This window comes from Micromys minutus (genome assembly GCF_963924665.1).
Source record: "Micromys minutus genome assembly, chromosome: 1".
Lineage (NCBI taxonomy): Eukaryota > Metazoa > Chordata > Mammalia > Rodentia > Muridae > Micromys > Micromys minutus.
In genome coordinates, this window is record NC_137969.1 from 158,791,976 (window position 1) to 158,809,033 (window position 17,058).

The 17,058-nt window shown below is 36.4% G+C and overlaps 1 protein-coding gene across 1 annotated transcript in view; it reads left to right on the top strand.

Moving 5' to 3' along the window:
* ATAD2B (ATPase family AAA domain containing 2B) overlaps positions 1–17,058 on the top strand; it is a 115,859-nt gene that overhangs the window by 68,909 nt on the left and 29,892 nt on the right. Inside the window, exons 19-21 of the mRNA XM_080927180.1 lie at positions 6,166–6,351; positions 12,733–12,868; positions 16,521–16,717. Coding sequence (XP_080783306.1) covers positions 6,166–6,351; positions 12,733–12,868; positions 16,521–16,717 — 519 coding nt within the window. The remainder of the gene's footprint in view (positions 1–6,165; positions 6,352–12,732; positions 12,869–16,520; positions 16,718–17,058) is intronic.

Sequence of the window (17,058 nt, forward strand, 5' to 3'; positions counted from 1 at the left end):
TGAGTGGGAATCTTGGAACATTCATGTTTGGTATCTAAGTTCACACATAGTTACTGAGCCCTACCTAAGTCCTGAGGTATTAGTAATCTACAGTAAGAGACTTGCTCAAAACTAGTGTCAGTTGGGTAGTGCATAAGGTAGCAACAGGTAGATCAGGAGTTCAGCATTATTCTTGGCTACATAATGAGTCCAAGGCCAGCCTGAATTACATGAAACTTTTTCTCTTAACTTCCCTCCAGACTCATGAGACAAAACAAAAACAAAAAAACAAACAACAAAAAACCAGAACAAACCCCAGTAATAATTGTAATTCTCTCTTCCATTCTCAGACGTGCATGCTGTCTCCTGTATTGTTCTCATTATTGACTAAGAAAAAGGATGAGGAAATATTTTATATTTTTGTTCAAAGAGGTATTATTAAAGAGATTATTAATTTATATGCTTTTTAAAAAAGATTTAATAATTATTTTAAATATCTGTATATGAGGGGAGTATATGTGCACATGAATGCACGTGCCCACAGAAGTCAGAGATGTCAGAGGCCCAGGGTCTGCAGTTTTAGGCACTTGTAAGCTGCTTGATGTGCATCTGAAAATCAAACTCAGGTCTTCAGGAGGAGCAATGTATGTTCTCAAACACTGAGCCAAATCTTAAGCTTTTATATGTGTGTTTTATCAAAAGCTTTGAAATTTAGGTATTATATAGTGTTATGAATAATTTCAAATAGTGAATTAAATATTTTATTTGGTGAAAGTTTTATAATTTTCTATTCCCAGAGAGAAAATATATCTGGGTGTTCTCAGGAAAAGCCAGTTTTTGTTTGTTTGCTTTTTTTTTTTTTTATTGGTTATTCTCGGTATTTACATTTTAGATGTTATCCCCTTCCCCATCCCATCCCACCTCCCTCTCCCATTGCCTTCATGAGGGTGCTCCCTCTCCAACCTCAGCACACTGGCCTTCCCCTACACTGGGAAAATGAGCTTTAGCTGGACCAAAGGCCTCTTCTCCTTTTGATGCCAGAAAATGTTATCCTCTGCTGCATATGTACCTGGAGCCATGGGTCTCTCTATGCGAACTCATTGGTTGGTGTTTTAGTCCCTGGGAGCTGTGGTGGATTTAGCTGATAACTTCTAGTTCTATCCACTTGCCTAGGAATTTTATAAAGTCATGGTTTCTAATAGATGAGTAGTACTCCATTGTGTAAATGTACCACAATTTCTGTATCCATTCCTCTGTTGAAGGACATCTGGGTTCTTTCCAGCTTCTGGCTATTATAAATAAGGCTGCTATGAACATAGTGGAACATGTGTCCTTGTCATATGTTGGAGCAACTTTTGGGTATATGCCCAGAAGTGGAATAACTGGGTCCTCAGGTAGTACTATGTCCAATTTTCTGAGGAACCACCAGACTGATTTCCAGAGTGGTTGTACCAGCTTACAGCCCCACCAGCAGTGGAGGAGTGTTTCTCTTTCTCTGCATCCTCTGCAGCATCTGCTGTCACCTGAGTTTTTGATCTTAGCCATTCTGACTGGTGTGAGGTGGAATCTCAGGGTTGTTTTGATTTGCATTTCCCTGATGACTAGGGATGTCGAGCATTTTTTTAGGTGCTTCTCAGCCATTTGGTATTCCTTAGTTGAGAATTCTTTGTTTATCTCTGTACCTCATTCTGTAGTCCAACTTCTTTTTGTGTGTGTGTGTGTGTGTGTGTGTGTGTGTGTGTGTGTGTGTGTGTATTAGATACTAGACCTCTATTAGATGTAGGATTGGTAAAGGTTGGAAAAGTCATTTTTGACTCAGTAATATTAACAGATTAATACTTATCTCAGTGCAATCTCCCCCTTTTAGTTTATTTAAAAAATTTCTTATACAATATATTTGACCATGTTTTTCCTTTTTTCAACTCCTCTCAGACCCTTCCTATTATCCTACCCACCCAGCTTTACATCCACCCTCCTTTCAAAATATATGGAGCACGTCACTAATTTGCATGTCATCCTTGTTTGGGGGCCATGCCAATCTTCAGTATCATTCCAATTTTGATGTATGTGTAGCTGACGTGCACACTGGTTGTTTTGTGTTTGTTCATATGATGTCTAGTTTTTTTCTGTGGTATACACTCACCTTAAGGTTGTAAACAGATCAAATTGTCTTACTTTAGAATGTGTAATAGTTATTGAATTGTAGTCTTTATGGAATGAAAATATCAGAAAATTTAACGTCACAGAAGTTTTGTAGTGTTGCCACTGTGCAGAAGCAGTACTTCCTCAGTGGCTGGTACTATACTTATGTATAAAAGCATGGTATCATTTCTTTTGTATTCTTGAATTTAGGGGTCATACAGTGCCTTGTTTTCACAGAAGTTGCTCAGTAAATCTTAGGTGAATAGAATATAAATACATTAAGATGATATTAATAAAATAAATCACCAGTAATACTACATAATCTTATAGCAAGATATAAAAAATTCAATTCATTAGAGCTTTAAAATAAAGTGCTTTGTATAAAATTTGAGTTTTAGCTCCCCAAAGTTTACTTTTAGCTGTGTTTTATAATTTTAATATACTAAGTGACATTCTAGAATTTTCTTGATGAAATAAAGTTCTTTGCCTCTTGCCTGTGATAGCCCCTCTTAGGTAAGTCAGAACATATCTGGCTTTGAGTTTTCTACTTTATTCACATGTGCATTTGATTTTTTCCCATTGATTTCAATTTTTAAGCAAAATGGTTTGTAATGAGGCTGTAAATTCTTCACATGTGTAGGGCTGGGTATATATAACTCATTGGTAGGACACTGACCAACTTGTGCAAAGATATGGATCCGATCCCCAGAGCTGCCAAAACAGAGAAAATGACACACATTTCACACATTGAACTTGCTTTCATGTAGTGCCAGGGAATCAAGCTGAGTCTGTCCCACGAGGCAAGTGCTCTGCCCCAGACACTTTAGTTTGGTGGCTAAAACACTGCCTTCTCAGTTTTGCCCTTCAGACATTAGAACTTCTAGAAATATAAGTGTAGTTTAAGATGGGTACTGCTAGTCCAGTAAGCTCAGTTTTGCTTTTGATATTTAGCGTAAGTAGTTTGTGATTTAAAAAAAAAAAAACGTAAGGAAAAGAGAACCTGGTTAAGAGACTGTGTAGTATCTGGGTCAAGAATGAAGCCAGGAGGAAAAGAACAGTGTGAACAGGCACTGGAACATGCTCATTTGAAGTGTGCAAGTGCTGGTCATGTCAGAGGTGTTTGAAACGGTTGGTTCAGTAATTTGGCCTACTGTCTTTTTTTCTCTATAACAGTTTTTCTGTTTTCTACTACACCTTGCACATCCACCAATCCAAGACACCTTATAGGTGAGTATTCCTAGTTCTCCAATGGCATCACTTGTTCCCAGCCAGTTGCCACTTCCTTAAAACTGGGCTCTGTTTTCCCTCTGAATTAACAGGTATTTCATTCCACAAAGATTATTTTAGTCCACAGCTTTAAAAATTTCCAACATGGGCTGTAGCTCAGTGACAGAATACTTGCCTATTCTGTGAAACCCTGGGTCATCCCCAGAATCCTGCTTCTCAACACTAAAACATGGTCTAATGATCATGAGTAAACTGTTGAAAGGCTGTTTTTACATTACTCGTAAATCACTATCCCACAATTCACAATAAAATGCTATTTCTTTGATGTTTATACTCTTAAGAATTTTAAAATGCGTGTTTTGGAACATTCATTCATTCAGTACTTCTAATTGAACTTGAGTCTCAGAAACATTATACACGCACTTCCTCACTAAGTTAAACTTCCAGCTCTCCTTTTGAATTTTTAGTATAAAAGTGGGAAATTAGAATGAGTTGGTTTTATATTTAAAACTATGAAAGTATTCTGTAACATTGTGATATACAAACTGAGGAATTAAAAGGAAAAGTCCTTCAGTGCTTTTTTCTAGAACGTAAACAGTTCCCAACTAAAGGCCTAGAGGAAACACTGTAGAAATAATCTATAGATATTGTTTATCTCTTGTAGTCTTCTGTAGTAAAGTTAGTTCTTCAGTCATATCATTATACTCATGGATTAAAAAGGCTAAACTTTTTGGATTTTTCCATATTTGTGTTAAACTCATCTGCTCTGGGTTTTCTAATCTGTAAAATTTTATTAAAAGCGAGGATATTTTTAGAGACATTGGAAATAATAGAATATTATGTTTAAGTTATAAATTTTGAAGAGAATTTGATGAAAATAAAAAAGAAATATAAACAAAATCTTGTCTCTGAGAACTGAGTATGTGCAGTTCACATTGTAGTCAGCAGAGCCCTTGTCGCTCACATTGTTCAACTCTGGCTTTGTGAAGTCCTTCCTATCCCTAGCCTGTTGTAGTGCCCGTTCACGCTGACACTTGGTTGTAGCTGGATGTTCTCAACATGTTTCCTAGACAGCCTAACAGAAGTGCTAGAATAGGGCAAAGATCTTTTGCAGAGGCATGCGTTTTTCTTTTGTGCACCAGGCATGGGGTGGTGACTTGCAGTGGTCCATTTATGACGTGTGTGAGGTTACTGTTTGCTAGTCTTTCTTTGATCACTCTTCTTAATATCCCTTCCTCTTAATTTTACCACAATAGACAGGGGAATTGGAAAGTAGCCATAAGAATGGATTACTGTCTTCCTCAAACCATGGCTGGTCTTGGCAACATGGAGCAATTTTTTTTTTTTTAAATGAATGTTTCAGTTGCCTTTGCACTCCTGTGTGGTTCCTTCCTTTAGCCAATTATTTTTTCTTTTTTAAAAAATTTTCTATAAGAACGTTGAAATGGGAAAGAAAAAACATAGATTTCCAAAACTGAGGATAACTGTGTTTTCAGTAAAGGTCAGAGTTTGTGAGTCCTGAAGAAACGGTCTACAGCTGCTCTGGATTGGTGGGTATGCAAATATCGAGCAAAGGAAGGAGCAAACATTTCTTTTGAAACTGTGATAGGAGCGTCTGTATTCCTTCCACCTTGGCAGAGTACATTTGAGCCTCTGTGAACTGGTTACTTACTGTGTTGGCAGCACTTTTTATTTTATTCAAAAGGTTTAGTGTGTGAAATATTAGTGAATAATCTTGTGTAAGTGGTAAGGACACTCATGAAATAAAAATAGTTCTTTTTATTCTTTAGACATTTTCTATAATTGTGTGTGTGTGTGTGTGTGTGTGTGTGTGTGTATGTCTGAGGGGGAAGAGGGATGGAGGGAGAGAGAGAGAGAGAGAGAGAGAGAGAGAGAGAGAGAGAGAGAGAAGAGAAGAGGAGAGGATCTTGCTGTAAAGCCCAGACTGCCCACAACCTTGCTCTGTAACCCCATCTGTGTTGGAATTTTCAGTTCTTTTGCCTCAGCCACCTACATGTTGGGATTATAGGCATATGTTACTACATCTGCTCTTAGTCATTTGTGTTAGGTTCTTATTTATCCTTTACATTGCATAGGCTCATTGTGACGTGTTTAAAATAAGGGAACTAACTAAAATATAGAACTTTCTAGTTAGAAGACATATTGTCAGATGTTCAACATTTTTATCTAAACTTGTTAAAAAGATTGCATATTAACATACAAGAATTCAGTAATGGCCTCAACAGATATTAACTTCCTTGTAGAGGAAAGCAGTTCTGGTTTAGCAGTTAATAGCCAATCTGGTTCTTATAGTTCTGTGTTGGCAGAGTGAATAAGAATGTAAGCAGAAAGTAGTTCATTAAATTTAAGCTCTAGGGTAGTGCATTTTGGTTAACATGTATTCTTGTGGTCAGTGATTTTAGACTTAAGTATAAATACTTAAGTATTTCAACAATGCTGTCCTTTTCTTCCTTATTGAAGTTCACTAATAACAGTAAAATTAATATGGGCAATAGAAATGGTATGCTTATTTTTTATTGCAGCATTATTATAATGGTGTGCCTTATTAATTGAACATGGTAAGCAATTTACTATCTTTATGCTATTAATGTGTATTCAATTAGGAGTGGTTAAATTATAAAATACTTTTTTTATATATGATGAGGCAAGAGTACATAGGAGTTACATATATAGGCTCTTGCATCCAATCTTAAGAAGTTAAGATTGGGGATGATTGACATATTTAATTATCCAAGGGTTGATGTGTAGGCTTTAAAATACTCAATTTAAGCTTTCAAACACTGGTTCTCTCCTTAGATATTTCGAGAAGCTCGAAGAACAGTACCGAGTATTGTTTACATGCCTCATATTGGTGACTGGTGGGACGCTGTCAGTGAGACTGTGAGAGCAACTTTTCTGACATTGCTGCAGGATATACCGTCCTTTTCACCTATATTTTTATTGTCTACCTCTGAAACCATGTACAGTGAGCTGCCTGAAGAGGTAAGAAGTGCTCAAATACCTATTTTGCCTTATATTTCTGTGTGCTAGCCTTTAATGGCTGAGCCATGTCTCTAGCCTGCCTTATTATATTGTTCAAAAATTGTTGACTTATTAAACAACTTTAACATAAATATCACACTTATTATACCAAATCTACAGCTTTTTAGTCACCATTCACTTGACTATTGTGAAGATGAGACAGTTCCATGCCTGAAGCAGAGGCTGACAGGTGCAGCTTCCTCAGAGAGCCTGAGCTTTTCTGTTACTGTCCCTCTATAACGCCCTCTACAGTCTTTGTGAGATCAGTTGATGGGATGTGATCTATAGCTTTTCATTGGTAAAGTTAGATTTTATTTGGATTAAATATTATTGTGCATTTTTCTTTTAAAAATTCAAATAAAAAGTAAAGCTATAATTGATTCAGGTGAAGAAATTGGCTTTGAATGAAACTCAACAAAATTATCTCTTATCTGTCTAACACCCCTTTAAAAAAAACAAGGTTTCTCTGTAGCACTAACTGTCCTGGAACTTGCTCTGTAGACTAGGCTGGCCTCAAACTTAAGGAGATCTGCCTGCCTCTGCTTCCCCTGAGTTCTGGGATTAAAGGAGTGTACCACGACTGTCCAACTTGATTAAATTTTTAAAAAATGATTTATTTTTATTTAATGTGAATTGGCATTTTGCCTGCATGTTTTGCTTGTGTGAGGGTGTTGGATCCCCTGAAACTGGATTTACACACAGTTGTGAACTGCTATTTGGGTGCTGGGAATTGAACCTGGGTCCTGTGGAAGAACAGTCAATACTCTTAACTGCTAAACCATCTCTCCAGCTCCTATTAAAAAAACTTAATACCCAATCTTACATGACCTTCAAATGGTATTTTTAAAAACTACTCATTGAAAAATATTTTTCCAGGAGATAATTGTAGAAATGATGTTTATCTAAATATTTACATATTTTAGATGTAATATAAGCCTGATTATGTAGAATTTTATCTTTCAAGTATTAGTTTAGTGAATTTTTTCATGTTTTACCTTTGCTAGTTGTTTTGATAGAATGAATTTGCATTATTTTATTGCTTTTGTATGAAATAATTTATTTTATATAATAATGGTAGTAATAATAATAATTTATATGTATAAGTTTATAGTTATATAATAATATATGATTGTGTACATGTGTGCAGGCTATGATCTGTATATCAGAGGACAACTTTTGAGAACCAGCTTCTTTCTTACATTGTCATTTCTGGGGATCAGACTCAGGTTGTCAGGCTTGCGTAGCAAATAATTTTACCTGCTAAGGCATCTTACCGTCCTGAGTAGGCTTTTTTATTTTTAAAGTGTGAGAGTGTGCGAGCGTGTGTGCACGTGCATACAAAGGTCATAAAAGGACATTATGTCCCTTTAAACTTGAGTGACAAGCAGTTAGTTAGTTGTAAGCTATCTGACTTGGATGCTGGGAATTGAATTTGGGTCCTCTGTAAGAGTAGCCTTCTATGAAATCCAGGAAGATCTCAGAAAATGGAAAGATCTCCCATGCTCATGGATTGGAAGGATCAACATTGTAAAAATGGCCATCTTACCAAAAGCAATCTACAGATTCAATGCAATCCCCATCAAAATTCCAACCCAATTCTTCATAGAGTTGGAAAGAGCAATGTGCAATTTCATCTAGAATAACAAAAGACCTAGAATAGCGAAATCCATCCTCATCAACAAGAAAACATCTGCGGGAATCACTATCGCTGACCTCAAGGAAATTGTGTTAAAAACTGCAAGGTACAGAGATAGGCACTTGGATCAATGGGATAGAAGATCCAGAAATGAACCCTCACATATATGGTCACCTGATTTTTGACAAAGGAGCAGTAAACATTCAATGGAAAAAGGACAATCTATTCAACAAATGGTGTTGGTACAACTGGCACTCAGCATGCAGAAGAATGAAAATAGACCCTTTCTTATCTCCTTGTACAAAGCTCAACTGCAAATGAATCAAAGATCTCCACATTAAACCAGGTACACTGAATCTATTAGATGAGAAAGTAGGGAAAACCTTAGAACACATAGGCACAGGAGAAAATTTCCTGAACAGAACACCAATGGCTCGAGCTCTAAGGTCAAAGATTGACAAATGGGACTTAATGAGATTGCAAAGTTTCTGTAAGGCTAAGGACACTGTAAAGAAAACAAAACGGCAGGCAACAGAGTGGGAAAAGATCTTTACCAACCCCACATCTGATAGAGGCCTAATATCCAAGGTATACAAAGAACTCAAAAAGCTAAACAACAGAGAATCAAACAACCCTATTAAAAAATGGGGTACAGAGCTAAACAAAAAGTTCTCAGTTGAGGAATATCGGATGGCTGAGAAGCATCTAAGGAAGTGCTCGACATCATTAGCCATCAGGGAAATGCAAATCAAAACAACCCTGAGATTCCACCTCACACCAGTCAGATTGGCCAAGATCCAAAACTCAGATGACAGCAGATGCTGGCGAGGATGTGGAGAAAGAGGAATACTTCTCCACTGTTGGTGGGGTTGTAAACTGATACAACCACGCTGGAAATCAGTCTGGCGATTCCTCAGAAAATTGGACATAGTACTACCTGAAGATCCAGCTATTCCACTTCTGGGCATATACCCCAGAGACACTCCAATATACAACAAAGATACATGCACCACAATGTTCATAGCAGCTCTATTTATAATAGCCAGAAGCTGGAAAGAACCCAGATGTCCTTCAGTAGATGAATGGATACAGAAATTGTGGTACATTTACACAATGGAGTACTACTCAGCTATCAGAAAAAATGACTTTATGAAATTCTTAATAAAATGGATGCATCTAGAGAATATTATCCTGAGTAAGATAACCCAGTCACAAAAGAACAGACATAATATGCAGTCACTGATAATTGGATACTAACCCCAGAAAGCTCAGAACACCCCAGAAACAAGTCACAGACTATATGATGTTCAAGAAGAAAAGAAAATGAAAAACCATTATGCTTAATTTTTACACACCAAGAAAACTTTGACTAATTCCAGGTTACATCTTATTTTATATGTACTTTATGCTCATTGTAACTAGGAAGATCTTAATGCACACTATCAAACCTTTAAACAAAACCAAGTACTGACAAAAATGTATTCTTATACTTTTGCAAAAATGCTTAAAATCTGTACATTTATCTTTGTTTTTTAAAATAAAGTTGTTCAATTAAAAAAAAGAGAGTAGCCTTCTACTTTTAACTGTGGGGCCATTCATGTGTTCCAAATAAAATTTGAATGTTTAGTATCTGATGGAATATGAAGGCTATTAACCATAACTTCTAGCTTATTGTCATAGAGGGCATAGTTTAGCTTTATGTAGTATTCAGAAAAACTAAGATATTGATTGATTATCCTTAATTAGCAGAAGTTTGTTAGCATGGAACCCCAGATCTTAGGTTCTTTTTCTTTTGTATCATTGTTCGAAATGTTAGCTATGATACTTGGTTCTACTCTATTTTAAAAGAATTATTTCCATGAGATTTGTGTTGTTACTACAAATGACAGTCATTTTTAGAACCCCTTTTATAATCTTATATTCTTTTATATTCTTTATATTTTTAATGTTTCTATCTTCTACTCTAGTAGTCTAAAACAACATTAGAACTTCCATTCATGTTAATTTTCATGTTCTCTTCTGTTCTTAGTGTATATGTATTTTGTAATAGAAATAATATATTACTAGAATGCTGTGTTAAAGGAACATGCTCTTTTAGAGGAAATATGCTCATGTGTCTGACCTTTGAAATGTGTGATCAAAATTTTCAGAAATCATTGCTCTGTAATAATGGAGGCTAATAAACTGTAGCGCTTAGAATCTCACTGCTATTTCATATGGCAGAACAAAAATAATAATTCAGGTTTATTTGGTTCCAAGATCATGCATTAATAGTAATTCTTTTTTTAAAATTTTAATTCTCTTATCTATTTTATGTGTATGGATGTTTTGCCAGCATGTATATCTGTGTACTTGTGTGTACTTGGTGTCTACAGAGACAAGAAGAGAGCCTCGGACTCCCTAGAGTTTGGGTTAAATATAGGCTGTTGTGAGTTGCCTTGTTGGTGTTGGCAGTTGACTCTGGGTCCTGGAAGAAGATCCAGTGCTCTTAGCCATTGAGTTCTCTCTCCATCCCTCCTGATAGTAATTCTTTAAGATGCCATAGGTGCAGTTTCCTGTTTTAGGTTCAATGAGGGGTCAAGGAGATGCCAAATATCATCTTCATCAGTTAGGATTATCACTCAATTCCTATTAGTTTATTAAGGTGCCGGTTTGCTAAGTCTGAATTTACTTAAGGCAGGTGCTGTTTGTTTTTTTTACCCTTCTATCAACAGTGAGTAACTACTTAGTATAGTTTCTGGTAATATACCTGTAAACACACACAGACATTTATGTACACATGTATTTCATCTACAGTAAATCTTGACTGAGTGAATGATCCGAATATATGAAAAATAGATTATCACTGGTTTATAGGAATTAAAGTTTAGAAGAAAGAGAGACATTGAAAAAGTAAAAATATGGAAATGCTATAGCATGAAGTTGAAGAGATGGCTATCCTCCTGCAGGGGTTCTGGGTTTGGTTCCCAGCACGCACATTAGTAGCCTTATAACCCGTTGTAACACCAACTGCAGTGGCTGTGACACTCTTTTGTCACAATTCCATCTTCACACATTTATACATATAATTAATATTATCTTTTTTGAAAAGCTACAATAGTAAAACAAAAAGGAAATATTAATTTTATTACCGAAAGGATTTTATTAAAAATGAAAACAACTCACGGACTAGTAGATAAGCTTTGAAATAGGTCTTTTTTTGTTGAATGACATTAAAAATGTGTTTAAAAAAACTTTGAAATTAATAATATAGTAATTCTGTTGGCTTATAGTTGGCTCAGTGAGTAAAGGTACTTGCTGCCAAAAATGACCACCTGTATTTGAGCCATCCTTGTGGTGAAAGAAAAGAACTGACTCTTGGAAGTTGTCCTTCTGACCTCTACAGGCATGCTGTGGTACATGTTTAACCACACACACACACACACACACACACACACACACACACACAAATTCCATCAAATGGTGTTTGTGTGTGTGTGTGTGTGTGTGTCTTGATTTTTGAGACAATGTTTCTCTGTAGCTTTGGCTGTCCTGAACCACACTCTGAAACCAGGCTGGCTTTGAACTCATAGAGATCTACCTGCCTCTGCCTCCCAAGTATTGGGATTAAAAGTGTGTGCCACTACCACCCGGTCCCATCAAGTGATATTTTTGATAAAAGTTTTGGGACTGTTAAATCTTGGAAAGTCTATTCTACATGCTTTAAAAAAAATGAAGTTGAATGCCTATTTTAATACCTAATGCAAATTAACTTAAAGATAAGTAAGAGCTACAACTTTTAAGATTCTTAGAAGTAAGCATGATAATAAACTTTATGAAACCATATTTGATAATGAGTTCTTGGACATGGCACCAAAAAAAAAAAAAAAAAAAAAATCAAAAACAGAAGAAAAGTACTAAAAATAAGTAAGGCGGATCTTGCAAAAATTAAAAACTTTTTTTTGTATCAGTGGGTATTTTCTATAGAGTGAAAAGTAAACCATAATATGGGAGAAATAATTGAAGCAATAAGAAAAGCTTTTTATCATAGAAAATGGATTCTAGAAGGTAGAAGTTAGTTAGACCTAAAACCAGTCAACCAATCAACCAACCAACCAACCAACCAGACAAAAAATCAAAGGCAATGTTAAGTGTCATGTGACAAATGTAGATGGTGTACAAGACTTTAAGTAGGATGTCTTAGAAGAGGGAGCTGTGTATTGAAAGCCTCGCTAGAGCAGGTGAGGAGATGGGAGGAGGTAGGTAATCAGCAGACAGTACATGCTGAGAGAACTACTGATGAATTTTCATTAGAGTTGTGTGATGGAATAGTCTGTGTGAAGTGTTTCAAACTCTAGTTTATTGACAGTAGAATCAGGATTCTAGAGGGTAGATGAGAAATAGAAAGAAATAAGATTTTAAAGAGTTATCCTTAATATGCTTATAGCTCCTCATTGTATGTTCTAAATAACTATATTTTGGTACTAGGTAATAGCTGTACACTCAGTTATGTGATTTGTTTTACCTGATGATCTTTACATATACACTTCCACTAGTTAATGCCTTGGACTATTTTCATTGTTTTTTTAGCTTATGGAGTCAAACCTTTTGTCAGAATGAATGTGCTGTGTTTATCGGGAATGGGACAAGAAATAGAATTTTAATTTGATTTAACATGTATGCTTTTATTTAATTTTATATTCTCTTTTGTGTATGTGTATGTATAGGTCAAATGTATCTTTAGAATACAGTATGAAGAGGTATTATATGTTCAGAGGCCTATTGAAGAAGATCGAAGAAGATTTTTCCAAGAACTTATTCTCCATCAGGCATCAATGGCACCACCACGAAGGAAACATACTGGTAAGTCCCAAAGCTTTACAAGGAAAGCAAAGTCATCAGTCTTGGTGACAAACAGCTTTATTCAGTGGGCCATCTCACTGGCCTAGATGGACATGATGGAAATGGTTGTGTGTTTACCTAATCCAAGGTTGAGTACATCTTTGTTATTGTTTTATTAAGCACAACTTCAGAAATTTTGGTAGATTCTGCATTCAACAGCTCAGAAAGCCAAGGGGGAAGAGTTATCAGTTCTACTCTTTGAAGTACCTGGTTCTTGAAATGGAAGGTTGTGAATAACCTTATTGATTGCTTTGTGGAGCAGGGCAAGTTTGATAATCTGAGAGGTGGTATGTTAGTTACTTTTCTCTTGTTGCTACAAAAAGCCTGACAAAAATAAGGAAGGAAGGATTTGAGTAGATGCAGTCGATTACGATAAGAAAAGCCCCACAGTGGCAGGAGAGCAAGACACTTGTCACACTCTGTCTTCAGTTAGGAAGCTGGGTGGTGAATGCTGGTGCAGAGTGTGCCTTTTGTGTGGGCCCCAGACCACGGCGTGGTGTTCTTTACACTGGAGGTGTCGACCCTCTTCATTGATACCTCTCTGCTCATAGACACAATCAGAGGTAAATCTCCTGGGTGATTGCACATTCAGTCACATTGACAGTGGAAGTTAACAACAAAAGTTGGTTAGAATGTGGTCTTTTCTGGTTTACTTGCTAATTCTAAAACATTTATTTAGTATATATTATGTAGTATTTGAACGTCTACTATAGCCTTGTTCTAAGCATTTTATTTTTCTTGGATTTGGAACCATAGCATTTAGAAAACCTCAAGAACTTGTTGGGCTTCAGCTGTCTGAATTAGGGAAGGACTGCAGTCTAAGACACTGAGGAAGGTTTCTTTTTCTACTTTTAAAGGTACATAAAAGATGAGGTCCTATTGCTAATCTTTCAACCTCTACAAGAAAATACCATTTTTGTTAAAATAATTTTACGTCTACATTGCCTATTCTATTTTTAAAAAGCCATTCTAATTAATTCTTTAGAATTTCATACCTGCATAAGTGCACTTTAATATGTACCCCCACTCTTCTCCCGACTCCTCCAGATCCACTCCCTGTCCCCTTAGTCTCTCCCCTGTTTGCTTACATTTGGGTTAACTGTTCTTGTGGGGCACCAAGTTCTTATGTTTTCATAAATATCTACTTGTTTTGGTTTTTATTGTTTATGTATTATATTGTTAGTATATCATATATTTTTACCTTAATAACAGTTTATTTTACTTTTATATACTCTTAGATAAATATATTTTAGTGTCATCAATCTGAATTTATTTATTTTTATTTATTTTGAAACTCATTCTGCTTCAGCATCTCAGTGCTAGAATGGAGTCACAATGTCTGGCTTGAATTTTCTGCTTTTTAGAGTTTTTTTTCCTCTATGCTTAAAATTCTTATTAACTGTATTTGTGTATGATGGAAAACTTTATGGAGTTGGTTATTTCCTTTTACCTTCATGTGGGTTTTAGAGATTGAACTCAAGTCTCAAGGCAAGTACTTTACCTGTTAAGCTATCTTACTGGCTGTCTTAGGGTTTTATTGCTGTGAACAGACACCATGACCAAGGCAAGTTTTACAAGGACAACATTTAATTGGGGCTGGCTTACAGGTTCAGAGGTTCAGTCCAATGTCATCAAGGTGAGAGCATGGCAGCATCCAGGCAGGCATGGTGCAGGAGGAGCTGAGAGTTCTGCATCTTCATCCAAAGGAACCCAGGAACAGACTGAGCATCCTCAGGCTTTGTCCAACAAGGCCACACCTTCTACTAGTGCTACTCCCTGGGCCAAGCATATGCAAACCATAACACTGGCCCTCTGGGTTTTTAAAGACAGTCACTATGTAGCTTTGGCTGGCCTTGAGCTCATGATTGTCTTATTATACCCCTCTGAAGGGGTGGTTCATTGACTTTCATTTTTCATGTTAAATGCTCTGTGAAAATACTTAGTATTTGAGTCTTGAGCTTTAGTGTGATGTCAAGAGAACATTTTTTTCTTTATTAAAAGTTTAAAGCTTTATGAAGATTTATTTTCTTCTCTCCCTCTCTTCTTCTCTTCCCTCTTCTTCTTTTTTTTTTCCCCAAGAAAATCTCAACTATGTAGCTCTGGCTCTCCTAGAACTCTCAGGTATCCACCTACCTCTGCTCCCAGAGCACTGGGATTAAAGGTGTGCACCTGCACATTGGTCTTGAAAGATAATTTTGTAATTCAGTTCAAACACCGGACAAAGGAATATGATGAAAACAATATATCTTTCAGCACTTTACAGAAGAAAATAAAAACATTTCAGTAATAAAATGGGCCAGTGATATAAAGCATATAGATGGTAAATAAGAAAAAATTATATATGGTGATAGAAATGTCTTATAACACCAGCATCTACATTAGGATATTGTAGTCTTACAAGATTTAATCAGTGGGTAAAGTTTGTATAAGATAACCCATGTTATTTCTTTTTGTGAAATTACATTTTTATAATGAACTTGAAATAAGAAACACCACACAGGTAGCTTAACAGCCACCCAAACAAGCATTGCCCAGACCCAAAGTCTATGCATACATTCCAACAGACTGTAGGAAGTTAGAGCCATCCTCTGTCAAGTATATTCTTATGTATTTACCTGCTACAAGAAAACAAATTCCACAGCAAAGTTAAAGCTAGAAACAGGAAAGCTTTCTACCTTCTTTCACGACTCCTGTGTTCTGTTGTTCCTCATCCCTCCCCTTTTTGTTCTCCTTTCTGTATCTTGTATCCGCATACACATGTTTAAATATGTAGGCCACTATCCACGTATGATAGAGAACATATAGGGTTGTCCCCAAGTAGAGGTGATCTTGTTTAATATTGTACAGTCCATGCCAATCTATTTTAAAGGGTTAGAGAATGTTGTCATTAGAAAATTAATGGCGTTCAGTTTTTTTTTAGGTACTTAATAATACTTTAGATTTTACATATTCAGCCTTGTTTTCCATGTCTTCCATAGCCTTAATTAATTTTTTTTTGAGTCTTTTGCTTTGTGAGGCTGAAGAGAGGCCTTAGTGGTCAAGAGCATATGCTGTTCAAGCATGAAGGCTGAAATTCAAGAGTCCATGCACCAGGACATGTTAAAGGCAAGAATGGCTTGGGACTACATGTGACCCTGGTGTGGAGGAGGGCACAAACAGAAGGGTCTTTGGGGCTTGCTGGCTGGCATTCTCACTGAAAAATATATGCTCCAGCTTCAGCGAGGGACCCTGCGTTGAAGGAATGAACAGAGAAAGATAGGGAAGACACTGGTGCCCTCCTTTGGACTAGACATATATGCATATGTGCACACTCTCATAAAGACACAAGTGCACATGTGCATGCACACAAATTTCTATTTCTACTTTTCTTCCATCCTTGTAGGTGTTGCTCACTGTCCCTTGTGGTTCAGAATATGAGGGTAGAGTTCTAGAGGGCTAGGAGACCTGTTGTGCATTATTTAATTACTTCCTTTTAATTTCCATTTGAAGTTTTACTTATAGGATTTTCATGGTTTGCAGACTTGTAATTTTACTTTTCTTTACAGATGTTTTGAGGGTTGCCAGAATACCATTGAGTCCTGGCTCATCTCAGCTTCACTTTCCTCTCTTTTAGCTCTTCGTGCTATGGAGGCGCTTCCACTTGCACTGCCATCTCCTCCTCGGCAGTTGTCAGAATCAGAAAAGAATCGGATGGAAGACCAGGAGGAAAATACATTACGAGAATTGCGGCTGTTCCTCAGGGATGTTACCAAGAGGCTGGCCACAGATAAACGCTTTAACATCTTCAGCAAACCGGTGGATATTGAAGAGGTCTTGTTTCAGTAGTGTGCAAACAGTGAAGTTGAACTGGCTAAAAGAAAAAAAAATTGACATCTTTTTTGGAAGGAAAAAAAGCAAAGGCATGGATGAATATTACCCCTCGCCTGTAAAACTTAATCCATGTGATAACTACCAGTGTCACCTGCAAACATCTGGTGACTTCTGAGTGAAATTAGTGACCAATTTGTATACGTCCTCTTAATTATTATTTTTCTCTGTGATCACCTACTCTTTAAGAGGAAAATTGAAATTACTTTTGTGAAATGTCCATAATAGACTATTTTTATTCCAGGATAAATCCTGCTTTAAAGCTGTGTTGGTGTCAACTATCC